Source organism: Nothobranchius furzeri, chromosome 10 (assembly GCF_043380555.1).
Source record: "Nothobranchius furzeri strain GRZ-AD chromosome 10, NfurGRZ-RIMD1, whole genome shotgun sequence".
In the NCBI taxonomy this organism is placed as follows: domain Eukaryota; kingdom Metazoa; phylum Chordata; class Actinopteri; order Cyprinodontiformes; family Nothobranchiidae; genus Nothobranchius; species Nothobranchius furzeri.
Window position 1 is genome coordinate 46,581,685 of NC_091750.1, and position 16,059 is coordinate 46,597,743.

The 16,059-nt window shown below is 42.4% G+C and overlaps 1 protein-coding gene across 1 annotated transcript in view; it reads left to right on the forward strand.

Moving 5' to 3' along the window:
• Positions 1 to 11,181, forward strand: part of ephb4a (eph receptor B4a) — a 57,132-nt gene extending 45,951 nt beyond the window's left edge. The window contains exons 6-17 of the mRNA XM_015960814.3: positions 3,076 to 3,411; positions 3,491 to 3,615; positions 3,936 to 4,101; positions 4,354 to 4,453; positions 5,740 to 5,804; positions 5,951 to 6,064; positions 6,437 to 6,684; positions 6,777 to 6,992; positions 7,122 to 7,271; positions 7,927 to 8,120; positions 9,975 to 10,133; positions 10,272 to 11,181. Of these exons, the coding sequence (XP_015816300.1) occupies positions 3,076 to 3,411; positions 3,491 to 3,615; positions 3,936 to 4,101; positions 4,354 to 4,453; positions 5,740 to 5,804; positions 5,951 to 6,064; positions 6,437 to 6,684; positions 6,777 to 6,992; positions 7,122 to 7,271; positions 7,927 to 8,120; positions 9,975 to 10,133; positions 10,272 to 10,380 (1,982 nt within the window). The 3' untranslated portion in view covers positions 10,381 to 11,181. The remainder of the gene's footprint in view (positions 1 to 3,075; positions 3,412 to 3,490; positions 3,616 to 3,935; positions 4,102 to 4,353; positions 4,454 to 5,739; positions 5,805 to 5,950; positions 6,065 to 6,436; positions 6,685 to 6,776; positions 6,993 to 7,121; positions 7,272 to 7,926; positions 8,121 to 9,974; positions 10,134 to 10,271) is intronic.
• The last annotated feature ends 4,878 nt before the right edge of the window (positions 11,182 to 16,059 follow it).

A 16,059-nucleotide genomic window follows, 5' to 3' on the forward strand; every position in this document is an offset into this window, starting at 1 on the left:
GAGCCATCTGCACGTTTAAAAAGCCTCTAGCCCAGAAAAGAAGCGTTTTATGTTTCTGCCACGGCTTTATTGATACCACTGGAGTGAGTTCTGATTACCAAGACATGCTTTTTAAAAAAATGCCGTTCTCAAATCTTGAATTCAGAATTTGTACAACCTCTGATTGAGTGTGATGTTGTTCCACTTGGGTTTCCAATGAGAACACCATTAGCAGTGAAATTACCCCGCAGGCTTGGTGACAAAGTTCTGTCTCCTTGGCAGGAAATGATACTGATTCACAGAGCCGTAGTGGTCCGTCTGTTTAGTTATGCTTGGCTAGAGGCAATAGCTATCTTCTTACAATTTTCAGACGATGATCATTATCGTCTTTTTGGATGAATGTAATTGTACTAGTTAAATTCTGCAGCACATGCACTTGCTGTGACGCAAAACCATGCAAGAGCATTGTTCTGCTTCGTGACTACACGTAGAGAATGGATCCAGTGTCTTCTGCTTTTGTAAACAGATGGTTTGTGTGGGTCATAAAAAGGTAAAGCTGCAGTGAAACGACACATCAGAGATCAGCACTGAACGGACTTGTGTGACACACTTTTAACACGTTTAATAATAACTGCTTGCTCATTTTGAAAGCCTTTACTGTCCAATGATGAGGTATCACCTGTAATGTTGGTTATAACATGGGAAAATACAGCTTCTGAGCCTGATTTAGTGCTGCTTGAAACCGGAAAATATATATAAAGCACCTTTATCTGCTTTACTGAGTTATTTATTGACGTTAAAGTTGTTTTGAAAGGGTTAATACATCTCTGATGTGTGTTTAATTGAGGGTAGAGCAGTTTTAGGAATAAATCTTAATGAATTTATTAAGCATCAATATATAATTATAATATTTACTATTAAAGGAAAATTAGTCAATAAGTAGATACAGTCAATACAACAGGTAAACAATCATAATTATTATTATTATGTTACTTGTTGAAATTTCCATTGAGGTTAAAATAGATATTTATTTGTTCATTTGTTCATTTATTTTATTCAGATATGTTAAAGAACTATGAGTGATATTCAGCATACATAAATCATTGCAACAGCACCTTGAGCTAAACTCAAGAAAGCTACAAGGGCTGCAAGAACATTGAAAAACTTTCACATCAACCAAGGAGAATTCTCTCTGGCACCTTTAAAGTGAACTCTAACGTCCCAGAGATGACCGTTTCGGTCATCTTTAGATTCTCTACATTTGTTTCAGAAAACAGGCTGTATATTAAATAGCCTCTTAAAAATTGTTCCTGTTCTGTATCGTTGTGTGTTAGGGCCACTGAGAAGAAAACAGAAAGTTTTGGGAAAAAAGTCAAAATGTCGATAATAACCTCAACAGCCTGTTTGAAAACAAAAATATCAAAAACAGGCAATGAAAGCATTTTTATCATTATTGTAACCGAGGGTTCTAGGTAGGGTTGTAAGAAAACATTGATACATTGAGATATCGCAATATTTCATGTAATGATACCGAAATGATATTTAAACATGAGAATTTACATGCAAACATTTACTGTTACTTTTTGTGTGGTGCAATTCAAACTCCCACTGCTAGGTGGCAGCAAATTTTAAATAATTAAATTCAGTCGTAAAAACTGCAAATATGATCTGGCTTCTAGTATCACAATATCTGCATTGTGACATTTATCATGTCGCCTGATTATTGCCATAAATGTGATTTCTATAAAACCAGCTGCTGTCTTTGGTTATTCCTAGTTATTCTACGGCACAACTCAAATAACTTCCTTCAATTCTTCATAATAAAAGCCCCGACCATGCGCATGCACCTCATCGACGTATACACTGGACATTTCATGTCCATAGACTCCAATTATAAGTTTTTGAGCTAAAATGGGAGGTGGCCACCACCGCCATTTTGACCGTGTCACAGGTTCCGTCAAGTCCAGACAATTCCAAAAAAGGGAAAAGAGGTGGAGCTGAGGGTGGGGCTGTAAGGCTGGGATCAAATGACAACACCCGTCGAACTGAAGCGATGTAGCTACAAGCTAACCCAAAGCTAACACGGAGGTGGGATCTAAGCTAACGGAGGTAGCTACGTAGCTACAACCGGAGTTAACTGTGCACAACACCAGAGCTTTTGAGTTAGAGATACGCCGGGCTGACCGCTGGGTGAAACCGGGTGGAACACAGAGGTCTTCCGAGAGCTCCACAAACCGGCAGCCGCACAGCAGACAGGCGCCGCGGCGATCAGAGATGCGTCGAACTGCGGGGAGGGGACCATACCGATAGTCAGAACCCAGCTCCACCAACATGTCATATTTCAACCCATTTTCTAAAGTGCAGCATTATGTTAAATGCATTGGGTTTTACCGTATTGCATTTAAATTTCATGGTTAAACAGTACATGTTAAAATCCAAGCTCAGCTCGGCAGTGACCTAAAATACATAAATATAATTTTACTTACCGAAAAAAAATGAAGTGGAGACTCCTTGGACGCTCTATTAGTGCAATTAATGCCACAGCAAGTCATTTTATCCAACAGTTGCACAAATAATATCCAAAAAAAATGCACGCTAATAAACTAATGGTCAAAGATGAGGGACTGAAAATGGTGGAACAGTTTTCAGGCGAGGCCGAGGCTCAGGCTGAGGCCTTTCCCCGGAGCTAGCTCTGCGGTCACGTGGGTCTGATGCTCATTATTTAGTCAGAATTTTAGGCTTTTAATACACTTAAACAGAAAAGTGACAAAAAAATTCACCCCCCTCAGAGTTGTCATGAGTGTAAACTAGATCTATTAAACCTAAAACATGTTCTGGTACCAGGCTGTAAACATGTTTATTTCTGCTGTGAAATTGGTATTTTTAACATGGGAGTCAATGAGGATTTGCTCGTTTCTGACACCAGCCCCCAGCGGATGAGAGTGGAACTGCAATTTTTGGTACTTCCGGGTTGGCCTCAATTTCATACCAGTATTATGGGGTTTTGATGCACCTCCAAACATCTGAAGCATTTTGATTTTAAGCGTATCAGCTCTGCTGGAGTCATTTAACTTATGTTTCCTTTTGTTTCTGCAGAGCCTCCTTCCGCTCCACGCAGAATCAAGCACTATCGCAACGGCACCACCCACACCCTGAAGTGGAACGAGCCTTTGGACAATGGTGGCAGAACGGACCTCAGCTACTCCGTCAGGTGTTCGGTATGCAGGTCAGCCAAGGGGTCGTGTCTCCCGTGTGGCGATAGCGTCAGCTACCAGCCCGCCCAGGATGGCCTCCTGGACCAATGGGTGGAGGTGCGAGGCCTGCTGCCTCACACCACCTACATCTTCACCATCCAGGCCCTCAACGGGGTTTCCTCCCGCAGCGCCAAGGACCCTGCCAGCGACAGCATCAACTTCACCACCAACCATGAAGGTGAGATGTGAGGAAGAGCTTTAAAGTGGATAACAGTCAGGATTTAGTGTCAGACGTGAGATTCTGGTGCTGTCTGCAGAGCCGTCGCTGAGGTCTGTGACTTGGAAGAGCGAGTCCACAGAGAGCAGCCTGACTCTGCACTGGTCTGTCCCAGCCCAGCCACATTACAACATTCTGCAGTATGAGCTCCGCTACTGTGAGAAGGTAACCACAGCACATCTCTAACTCATTAGCATTCAGATTCCATGTTTTTGTTTGCTGGTTCAGGATTAGAGAGCTCCCTGGGTGCTGTTATGAAAGCCTCAGTAAGAGAAATGAAGGTCAGGTGAATTCAAACAAGAATCACCTTAAAGGAGCCAAGCAGCCTTTAGAAATTCTCTTTTCAGCTCATTTAATATCTACAGATGAACTGTTTAATTACAGATCATGAATTGCCTTCATGTGATCGTGGTGCTTTGACCTACTTACTGTGTTGTGATTGTTTTTTTAATTCCAGTCTGACAGATCCAGTTTTCTTTTGGCAGGAGAGGCGCAGTGAGAGTCAGTGTTTCTACACAGAGAGTAACAGAAGCCAGGCCGTGCTGACAGACCTCCGCAGGGCCACTCAGTACGAGGTGCAGGTCCGGGCGCGCACCCTGGCTGGTTACAGCAGCTTCAGTCCTGCAGCTGTCTTCCGCACCCTGCCTGATGGTAAAATCGTTCTGTTTGTTCTTCAGGAAAAGTCTCACGCTTGCAACTCCCTTTTCTTTCCCAGGATTTTTTTTACAGATTCTTATCAGCAGATTCAGTCCCTGCACAGTTCTTGTTATTAATTCCCGCCTGTGAGGTGGTGTCCTCGTTTTGAGCTTCTGTTAAACAAAATGTAAATCCCCTTTTAGGTTGTTGCCTCCATTTTTCTTTAACTTCCTTGCTTTCTTTGTCTCTGTCTCCTTTGTCTCCCAGGACATGACTCTGCCTCTCAGTTCTTGGTACCTGGCATCCTTATCGCTGTTGGGATGCTGCTGCTTGTCATTTTCGTCTTTGTGGCCGCCTACTGCATACGGTGAGAACAAGGGAAAAGGAAAAGAGGCAGAGCAGAGGACAGATTTACGGGGGAAAGAAGCTGACAAAACAACAGGAAACCAGGAAGAAAAGAGGGAGAAATCGAAAACCAATAACAATCATGACCCCAATTTTACATCTTTGCACCCCTTTGTTCTCCTGTTTAGACATATCGTATCTTATCAACGATGGGTTTGCACCATGTGATACGCGCCTTTGTTTTTCTCCTGCTCTTGTCCAACAGTTCAGACGCTCTTGATTTCTTTCGCTTACACAGCTAAAAGCTACCCTGCTCATTAGAACGCTTTCCCTAGGCTTCATTGTTTGAGTAAATAGTGCTGGATGCCATCACGGGCGAGAGAGAGAGAGAGAGAGAGTGCATGCATTTGGATGAGAGAGAGAAAGAGAGATGACGATAGAGGTAGAGGGCAGGGAATGACAGGATGCAGGCGTCCCAGCCCTGTTTCCACAGGACAGGAGAACAATAGCTCTGACCTTGTGGCACACACACACACACGCACGCACACACACACACCAGCCACTGAGGCCCAGATCTGGCACTAACTGAGGGTGGTGCTTTATTGCTATTTTAGGCTTATGAAGTGGGAGAGGAAAAGGAATGGAGGATGGCAGCGATCCAGTAGCTACGGGCTTGTCATGGTCTTAGGGATGAGTTTGCGCCAGCAGAATCATAATGGAGCCGCTTGTGTCAAAGAGCAGGACCCGTAGGGGTTGGCTCGGATGTTACCGCTACAACAAGTCGTCGTGTATTGTGTCTTTAAGGTTTCCGAGGATTGTTGGAGGCCAGCAGAAGCCTTTCAAAACAAGTTAGCCAAAACTAAACCAAAGAAAATTGATGGGAGTTCATTTTAAATAGATGTTTTATCACTTTGTGACACAGAGAGGGTCTCGAGCTCAAGGTCTGTAGAAAACAGGCTTTCTCAAACGAGTTGACAAGCAGTGGTCTTCGGTTTTAATCCTGTTTATTAAACGCATTTTAAAGATGAATCTTATGTATTAGTGTAAAATCACAAGATTGCCTTATTATTTAATAATCAACCTACCAGCAAGTCAAAACAATCCAGTCATTTTCCTTCTTTTAACCCTTTAATGTCCTCAACAAGAGATAAGTGATGTTAGGGGTTAAATAAGCTATAGATGAGTGAGAATCGGCTCCATCTTACTGTGTGATTGTGGATGTGCTCCAGACCCATTAGACATTTATAAATTAGGTCTGAATTCATCTCTAATCTTGCTCTATTTCTACCGACCTGTCTCCACCTGCAGCCGCCACAGTCGAGTCAAAGATCCGGATCTGAGCGACAAAAGCAGCCAGTACTTCTCTGGCCAAGGTAACCCATTCAGGTCACACACCCTGTGCCTCAACTGATTTACCACCAGTTCACGTCTGAAAAGTCCGTTCTGATGCCGTCCAACGGCTCGTAGTCCTCTAAAATGTCTTTCCTTTCCCACGACTCTTTTTGTCTGTGTCTCTCAGGGGTCAAGGTCTACATCGACCCTTTCACCTACGAGGACCCTAATGAGGCGGTGCGAGAGTTTGCCAAGGAAATTGATGTCTCCTTTGTCAAGATAGAGGAGGTTATCGGTGCCGGTACGCCCCGTGCACAAGCTTTCCCACATGTGTGGACTCTGATTCGGTTTCTGTTTCATTTCATTTGGATTGTTTTTGCGTCTGATTGTTCACCTTAAAGAGAACATTATTAAATATTTAATTTACCCTGTTAAACTGAATGAGAGTCATTTAATAACCTCGCCTGGACTCTTCTTTATCCCACTTAATTCAATATAGTTGCAGAAATAAAGCAATTAACTGATAAATGTGTTGCCTACCTTTGTTGCTCCTCATTTAAACAAAAGGGCAGCTCTTGCTGCGAGCTAACTTTACATTTGCTAAATTCAGCGGTCATGCTCATAATGTGGCAGAAAGCAGCTGTAATGTGTGTGTGTGTGTGTGTGTCTGCAGGCGAGTTCGGGGAGGTGTGTCGAGGACGGCTGAAAATCCCAGGGAAGAAAGAAAACTACGTAGCCATTAAGACGCTGAAAGGAGGCTACACGGACAAGCAGAGAAGGGACTTCCTGTCCGAGGCCTCCATCATGGGACAGTTCCAGCACCCCAACATCATCCACCTGGAGGGAATCATCACTGCCAGCTGTCCAGTCATGATCCTGACGGAGTTCATGGAGAATGGAGCGCTGGACTCTTTCCTTCGGGTCTGTGTGACAGGAGAACTCTCCCTGAATACCAGACGGTGTCATGTCTCTCCTATGTTGACAGAATTTTTTTCTCCTTGTTGACTCTGCAGCTGAATGACAGTCAGTTCACTCCCATCCAGCTGGTGGGGATGTTGCGTGGCATCGCCTCTGGGATGAAGTACCTGGCGGAGATGAGCTACGTCCACAGAGACCTGGCTGCCCGCAACATCCTGATCAACAGCAACCTGGTGTGTAAGGTCTCCGACTTCGGCTTGTCGCGCTTCCTGCAGGAGAACTCCTCTGACCCCACGTACACCAGCTCTCTGGTGAGACAGCAGCCCACTTCAATTCAACTCACATGCAATACATTTGTCAAGGTGTTTATACATTGGTTGTAAAGTTTCCCCAAATTTATGTGACGTTTTGCGGAGCTGATTGTTTACTTTTCTGTGCAGGGAGGGAAGATTCCCATCCGCTGGACAGCTCCGGAGGCCATAGCCTTCAGAAAGTTTACCTCAGCCTCAGATGTGTGGAGTTATGGCATTGTGATGTGGGAGGTCATGTCTTTTGGAGAGAGACCCTACTGGGACATGAGCAATCAGGATGTGAGTTCAGACCAGAGCTGCAGTTAGTCAGCGGCTAACGTTTATCATGTTCAGATCAAAAGTTTAGCTTCAGAGAGGAAGAGCTGGTTCTCCTGTCTAAATAACAGAAAAGGATTCAAACTAATTTTCCTGGTTTCAATCAGTAAAATAAAATAAAGAAAGTGCTAAATTTTCTTTATTTTATGTTACTGTTTGAAACCAGGGAAATGTTTTAGCATGCAGAATAGAGAACATCAAATTATTCCTAGCAGCTCTGACCTGCAGCAAACACAGATTTCTATTTTACTCTATTTTTTCTATTATGTCACAGAATAAATATTTTGTTCTTAAAACTTTGAAGCTATTATTAAGACCTTTAATTAAGGACATGTTATTAGAAGAGAAGATCTTTTAATTTTATTTATACCAAACCTTTGTTCCAGCTGTCTCTTTGTTAACTCAAAGATGTTTCCAGCATCATCTGGAAAACGCAGAAAATAAATGTATTCCTTAAAAATTCATAGAAAATATTCTCAGATGTAAAACAGTCTGAGAAAGTCTGGAGTTATAAAACACTTATTGTCTTGCTGTTTTTTGCCCTCGCTGCTCTGAGCGGATCCAGGTATGATTTGATCGGAGCTCCTGTTTGAACAGCGATCATCTGTCTCCCTGTCAGGTCATCAATGCCATAGAGCAGGACTACCGGCTGCCCCCGCCGCCCGACTGCCCCACCCACCTGCACCAGCTGATGCTGGACTGCTGGCAGAAGGACCGCTCTGCGCGCCCTCGCTTCGCAGACCTCGTTAGCGCTCTGGACAAGCTCATCCGCAACCCCGCGTCGCTGAAAATAGTTGCTCAGGAAGCCGGAGGGTAAGAGTGAAAAGATTTAATTGTAGAAAAACCGGATATAACATGTTGAGAATCACCTGTAAGAAGCCGACTTCCTGTGTGAAATGATGAATACGGCATGAGTCAGCTAATCTCTGGCCTATTTTTCATACAGGAAGCAATAGAGCTGCTATTGGGTCAGACGTTTCAGTGTTCCTGCATCACCATCAGCAACACATCCGTGCTTTTATAGATCACGTTTAGACACTCGGCCACCAGCAGCCTAGTTCAAACTCGCCTGATTTATGCTGCTGTAGATGAAGTGTCGACCTGTTGTGGTTCCTGGCAGCTGCGCCAAACGAACGGGACCAAACCACGTTAAATGGTCCCAGTGTCACCCTGCTCCTCTTTACGGTCACGCTGCTTCCTCTCATCCCTGTACGACATAAAAATAGAAGAACTCGTAAACACTCCATGTAGCCAGAGCGGGTTTGCTTGTCTATTGGATGACGAGATGGCACACTGGGGCCAGTGTGAAGCAGAACTGGGGAAAAAAATCATATTCTCTCATGTTGGAAACTCTTACATGTGCAAGAAAAATGTTATTTTCATGATGAAAGGCTCACATTTACAAGAAGAGTTTGCAGATATGTGATTTTAATTTCAGTAAGCGGATTTTTTTTCTCACAAATGTCAGATTTTAAAGCAACAATCCAGAGTTTTTCCTCAGAGGGCACCATCTAGAGGCTGAAAAATGTATCACATCCTAAGCCCCTCCCTACTCCGCACCCCTAGCCAGCCAGCAGCGCCAAAACCCGTCATTTTACAATGATTATTCTCACAATATGCTGTTTATTCACATGCATATTTTAAAGGCTTACTTGTGTTTAAGAAATGTCGCCAGCTCTGCATCAGTCTAGGTACGTCAGCAAACACACACTCTCTGTGATTGACGTGAGCGGATGTCTCACGCTATTGGCTAATTCTGAGCGGCACTCAAATCCCATTGGGCTCATTGGGATGGGGGGTGGGCTTAGATAAAAAACCAAGACATGATTCATCCATTTTATGATGGAACAGACCATCACTTTTTTTCATTTCTAAAACATCCCACATATTCGCTGAAAGAGAGAAAGCTCCAGATTGGTGCTTCAAATCTGTTTGACTTTTTTACTTGCATGTTCATGGTTTTGTAATAATATAAAATAATTTCTTGCAAATGTAAAACATCAGAGAATCTCTGTGTTTTTTTTTTAATCTAATATAGTCCCATTAGTTCATAAAACTAGACGTTGCTACTTTAAGTGCAGGAGAAAGACCAATCAGAGCCAAATTAACTTACACAAGTTTACATTTTCTCAGGCTACATGTAGAAAAGACGTGCTGTCAGCGGATCCTGTGTAGCGTCTGATGTCATGTCCACTCCCATCCATCACTAGTTAGCGAGACTAAACGACAGCATCAGGACCATTACTGTCACTCTGATGAATATCTCTGTGTCGGTGTGACAGACAGTCACGTAAACACTCCGATGATGCCAGCAATATTTGCGTCCCCCGTTTGAAAGGAGCTTTAATGTCTCTTTCTCGGGGTCCATTTAAAGTTCTGCCTGTTGCAGGTCAGACATTAACCTCCTCCTGTCCACGCTGAGATTCCTGCTGTGACCTGTCAGGAGCTTGCTGTGCCCATTTCCATTTATTCACATTCCGCCTGTCAGCTGGTTGCTTAGAGCTGGAGACACTCCACCTCTGACAAATCCCATTGTTTGTCCCAGTCAGTCACCCAGCCTCAGCTCAGACCTCCTCTCGTAGCTGGAGGATGCATTTAAGTTGCTCTCTGCTGTTTTGTGACAGTAAACATGAGCCTTTTGCTTTGTTTGTGGACTCTGACCCCCAGGCCGTCCTACCCCCTGCTGGACCAGCGTGCACCTTTATCCCTCTCGCCGTGCTCTTCCATTGGGGAATGGCTGAGAGCCATCAAGATGGAGCGCTATGAGGACAGCTTCCTGCAGGCAGGCCTTAACTCCATAGATCAGCTGGGCCAGATCACCACACAGTCAGTTCCTGTCTAATCATCTCTAGTTATGCTTTTTTTTTCGGTCATTTTATTTCAAATAAAAGTAAAAATTCCCATATCCACGTCCTCAGTTGTTATTCTATCCAATCTAAGTGTTGTTTTCTTTTGTTTGTTCAGGGATCTGCTGCACATGGGTGTGACTTTAGCTGGACATCAGAGGAAAATCCTTTCAAGCATCCAGACAATGACTTTTCAAAACAAGGGCACTGCAACAGTAACATTCTAGCTGCCCCTCTTCCCACCCTGGATGTGAACACGGCACACAGGTGTGCAGCCATGTCCTCCAGCAGTCTGGATCTTTTCCTGTGACCCACTTTGAACACGGACTCCAAGGAAGAAGGGAGAATGTATTCATTACCAGGGAAAACAAAAAAAAATATTACAGCCAATACGAATGACTGATGGGACTTGAACAAGACGCTAGAACGCGTCACCTGGAGTGACCAGGTGATAAAGTCATGCAGACTTATTCTGTTTCAGTTTGCGTGGGTATTTTTACTTCCTCTAAGAATAGAACCCAGAACATCTGCCAAACCGCGGAGAGCTACGGACCAGAGTTTACAGTTTCTAAACGTTCTCATGAAAACAGTATTTTACTGATGTGTCTGTCTGACCTTTTACCAAAGGAAAGAGAAACGAATGCTAATGTTTTCATTCTGATATGTTTTATGTAATTAAGAAAGGAGACTTTGTTTTTGTTCTGGGTGTCTGTCATTAATCCTGGGTCGACTTTTGTGTCCAAACTAATCAGACGACTCGAGTTCCATTTGCATTCAAAAGTACCTCCTCTTTACTCAGGTGTGGTGTGTGAGGCAGACTTTGAAGAAGGCTGACAATGCCCTGATCAGGCTCTTCATCTTCCTCAGTCTGGCTCTGTCGCTGCCAGCTCACAAATGTCTGAACAAATAAGGCACAAAGACATTTTCAGCACTTTTGTCATTTCAGAGTCAGTTGTGATCTTCAGTGATTCCATACGTTTCTCCTGGGCTGTGTTTCTGCTGGCAGCTCAGTCACCTTCTAATCCGCTCAGAACAAGGACCAAGTGGACTCAGAGACCAGAGAACACTGTAGTGATGGTTTCATCTCCAAGGACAGTATCTGGCCTCAAACTTGTTTTTATTGATATAAGTGACAATGTACATTTTTACTACTCAACTTCTGTATTCTCCATCTTCCAGTGCCATTTATTTGTCAATGTGTTCTTAAATGCCAATTTTATAAAGCCGGGGTGTCTGTGTGATGCGGCCTGTCTCATGCTAATGTGTCCGAGATAATCTTTGCTGTTTATTAAAGAGTAAGCAGGACATTTCTGCTTTTGCTCCAAACTCACAATAGGTTGTTTAGCATGGAGCATCCTTCTGAGCTTCTGGTGTGTTTCATTGTTCCTCAGAAGAGACTAGTTTTGAGCGTGAATGAGGAAAAAAAGTTGCTGGTTAACCCTAATCACAGAATCCAACATGGCTGTCTCACACATAACAGCAGGAGCAACCAGCGGTTTACGTTTTACCCCTTTGAAGCTAACCATTAGCATTAGCAGCTCCACCACACGGCAGAACTCCTTCAGGCTTGTGTGATTTGAGGAGATGAATCATCAGTGTTGCAGAGTGAAGGCAGCAGAAGAGTTGCATTGCTGGCGAGATGTCCAAACATCATGAGATGATGAGTAAGTCTCCAAATCCTCTCCTCTGATTAACTTCTACTTCCTGAAACAGGAGGGCCAGAGCTTTTATTCCCCCAGACACAACTTACACAGCATTCAGCAAACTCATAGAAAAAAGAAATGAAGGAGAGCTTTAATGGATCAAAGACTATCGTACCTCATCAGTTTGGTAACATGTAGCATGTGAAGGAATAAAATCCAGACACGTCTGTTTTTAGCATTTTAGCTAACCTTCCTGGATTTCTGAGTTGCACATGAGTCCCAGTTAGCTGAATTTGACAGCATTCTTTGATCTAAGCTAACTTAGACACATTACACCAGCTGAAGCACAATCCCGCTAGCATGAGTGAATGAAGCTACAGATCAAGGCTCTGTCCTGCTCGTCTGCTGGGAATTTTTTCTTTATTATTAAAGGGTGAGATAATCCGTCTGAAGCAAATGATTATTTTTTGACTTCTTGCAAAAAGAAGAACATCATGCATGCATTCCCCGAAAAGGCTGCAGGAGTCCAGGGCAGTAAATAGACAAAAGAAGAAACAACGGGATGATGCTGTTGCTTCGATTGCAGGTAAGACAAGTATTTAAATGGAAATTCTTAATTTTTTTTAATCTATTCGTAATTCTAAACACGTGTGGTCAAGTTCAGAGGGTCGTTTGACCTAGCTTAAATTTGGACTTGTTACTGCTGTTAATTCATCTGTTTATGGTCAAATTTTGCCAAGTTTGGTAAGCATGCTGCTTTTCAGGACTTTTATTTGGTGTTTTTCGCACTCTGCTTCCGTACATTTAACATTTTGACTCTATCTGCGTGGTTTGGGCAGATTTCGTTCTCTGCTTCTCCAGTCTGTTAAAAGTATAATGCGCCACTCTGTCCCGCAGCCTCCCGTCCGCCTACCGGGCGTTCATTAGTAGCTGAGTGAGAGAGGCTGTGAGGGAGAGAAACTCAGAGAAGCTTTAGAGCTTTTTTACTGCTGGAGAAAAAAAAACATAGCAAGTCATCATCTTCCTAAATGCAGTTATTCTCTTCTGAATCAGCACTTCTTTAAAGAAGAAGAAATAGTTAAATGCAACAAAGGGAAATATCCTTTTATTCAGCCTGTTCATGCGACGCATCAAAAAATAAGCCTGAACAGTGTTAAAGGTTGTTCATTTTAAAAAAAAACTTGAAGAGTTTGAATATTTTTTTGTTTTAATAAGTTCATCTTAAAACATCTTTCTCAAGTAAAATAAAGTTTCCTCTGTGAGGTCAGATAGGCCCATCTGTGCTGTTTTGAAACAGAAATAAACAAATGAATCATATTTGTCCACCCAAATACTTAAATATCACAAAAACAGGAAGGACAGAAAGACCGTCAAGATAAAGCAAGAAGTTTTATTTTTAAATAAGCGGCTGTTTGTGATTAATCATGAGTTAACTATGGACATGATTTATATCATTATTAAATAGCCTATGTGGCCTATAGGCTATGTAACTGAGATTTAAAATGAAAAATTAGACAAACCTATATTCAAATTAGGTATTTGCTCTATGTTGATATTTATATTTCATAAACATTTACGGGCCAAGGGGAACATCAGCTGCTGATGGTATAATTTGAAGAAAAAAGTCCATTATGCTAACCTCCTCCCTTCCTATTCAGAATTTTCTAGTTGTGTATAAAATGTGTGTATTGTGCCTCTCTAGTTCTTAATAAAGGTTAAATAGTTTGGAATTTAGTCATGTCACATGCCAGTGATTTATAAGCCAATATAAACCTATAAATAATCTATTGCAGTTTTTTTTACCATGGTTTAAAACTTTTATCTTATTGTAGAATGAATATGACAAATTATCTTTTTGTGTTTGAATGCAGGCTCAATGAACAAGTACATTCAAGGAGGAGCTCAAGCCAAAAGTTCAGATCAGCCATCCACCAGCAGTTTAAGAGCTCAAGATCAGTTGTCAGCCATCAAGTCTGAACCTTCTACAACATCACCCAGCCCTGACCAGGATCAGACCGAGCACAGCCCACAGCCAGCACTTCTGAAGGCAGAGTGAGTCCTGGATCTGAAAAAGCATCTGAAAATTACATTGGAGAAACACATGTGCCACAACCGGTGCTTGTGTTGTGTGGATCCGTTACATAGTTCTAAATAATAACAATATGGAGTTCCTGTGTTGAGTATGTTATGTTATGTAAATATCAATCCTACTTTTGTAAATAATAAGCAGTTTGTGCATACAAGAGAATTAAAGATAATGTAAGGCGAAGCGCTTGCACATGCTGTGTTATTGTGTTGTTTTTTCTGCAGGGTGGGTGGTGGTGGGGGAGGGGCACCACGAAGCCTTTGTGCTTAGGGCACCAAAATAGCTAGCAACAACCCTGATTCCAGCTGCAAAAAGAACTATCTTCATACCCTTACTTCCTAAAAGACACAATGTATTTTGTGTTTCACTACAGAAGTGCAGCTCACCTCTAAATGCGGACAGCTTAATTCGAACACATTTAGTGGAAATAAGTTTCCAAAAACGCTCTGAAACTAGAGGTAACAGCGGGTATTTTATTTGTAGATTCTGACCTTTTACTCATGTGACATGGAGACGTGGAGCTTAATCAGGCCGACGAGAAATAGGTCATAAGTCAGTGGGTCACAAGGTAGAAATCCCCTTCACAATACGCATCAACTTTAATCACAACAGCGGAAGAGAAGATTGAAACTTCAGATTTTTCCCATTACACTCCTCAGGCTGGTAAAACACTTTAACAGACAGAAATCCGTGCCTCGGGTGGAGGAGTTTAGGCGTGCAGTTGAGAAACCCCCTTAGACGTCTCCTGGGGGAGGTAGTCGGGGCATGAGGAGGCCCCGGGGCCAAACTGGGACACACTGGAGGGATTAAATCTCTAGACTGGTCTGGGATCACACTGGATCCCGGAGAGCTCCTTTCTAGATCCTCACCAAGCTCACTAGCTACTTTTAATTAATTAATTGTTTTTTGACATAGACCATAACACCAAAACAACTCCTAAACTGCATCAATAGCTTCTATCTGTTTGGTATTTGAAGCCGTTTCTAGCTAAAAGGCTAGCTTGCCACGGTCTCTGCCGGTTTCTGGGAGGAATGCAAACAATTCCAGTGAGTGGACACGCTAACACCGGTGTTTAATCCCTTAACCCTGCCCTGCCTCCTTGAGGTGCATCTGTTGAAGGGATTTGCTGACCCTTTTGACCTTTGGGTTGTGAATAATTCACTCAGACAAAGAGACGACTTCACCTGCTCTCAGTGAAAAGAGCAGCTTGTGCAACGCGAACCGACACAATTGTGCTGCCAAATGTTTTTAGCTAACACAAAGACTTGTTTTTTTTTCTAAAAAGCAGAATTTCTCTGTTGATTTTTGGGGAGCTAACAGAGGTTGATATTAAAGTTTTGATCACAAGAGTTAAATTAGAATCAGTGGTGTTACGTTCTTCTATAAAAGTAAGCAATTTCGGTTCTACATGTTGTAGATAATTAATACAAGTAACATTTTTCAGATAAATAAACATTAAGTTTCACGTTCATGCCTTTAAAAGGAAAAATACGTGTTAAATGTGACCTAAATGTACAAAAAAGACCCAAACTTTCTTTCATTTGAGCGCATTTTATTTATAAAGTCCTTATTTCTCTTGGTTACAAGAATATTAAGATGACTGTTACTACAGCAACAAATAGTCTATATCTTAGAAACTCCAGGATTAAACTTCTGCTTTTAAGCAAGTTTGTCTCAATATGTAATTTAGAAAAAAAAGTATGCCCAAAACAGTTTTTTACAGTGCAGTTATGATTCGTGATGTTCATAAAGCGTGAGTGCAGAAGCAGCCCAGCTACTGTTATCAGTGTTGTTCTGCAGAAGCTTCAGGCACGTGTTGCTAAATCATTTGAAAGAGCGAGCTGCTAGATCTACCAGTTCCTGTAAGTTTTAGTATAAAAAGTTACTCACATTCATGTCATCCCGGGTCTGAGTCACAAGACGCTGCTTTACGGACGCTGACGAGCCACAGGCTTCAGACACCTGCTCAGGTGGGTGTGTGGCGAACATCAGACTCTGATTACCGATTCAGTCACAGGAGAAACTCGTAAATGTGGAGCTCATTAAAACTGTTTTATATTAAATAAATACATTTTAAATAGTATCAAGTGTATGATCTCTTGGTAAAGAGTAATAAACACACACAGATAATTCTGATCTCCCAGGTTAATAACATGTTAATAACATGTCAGACCGAG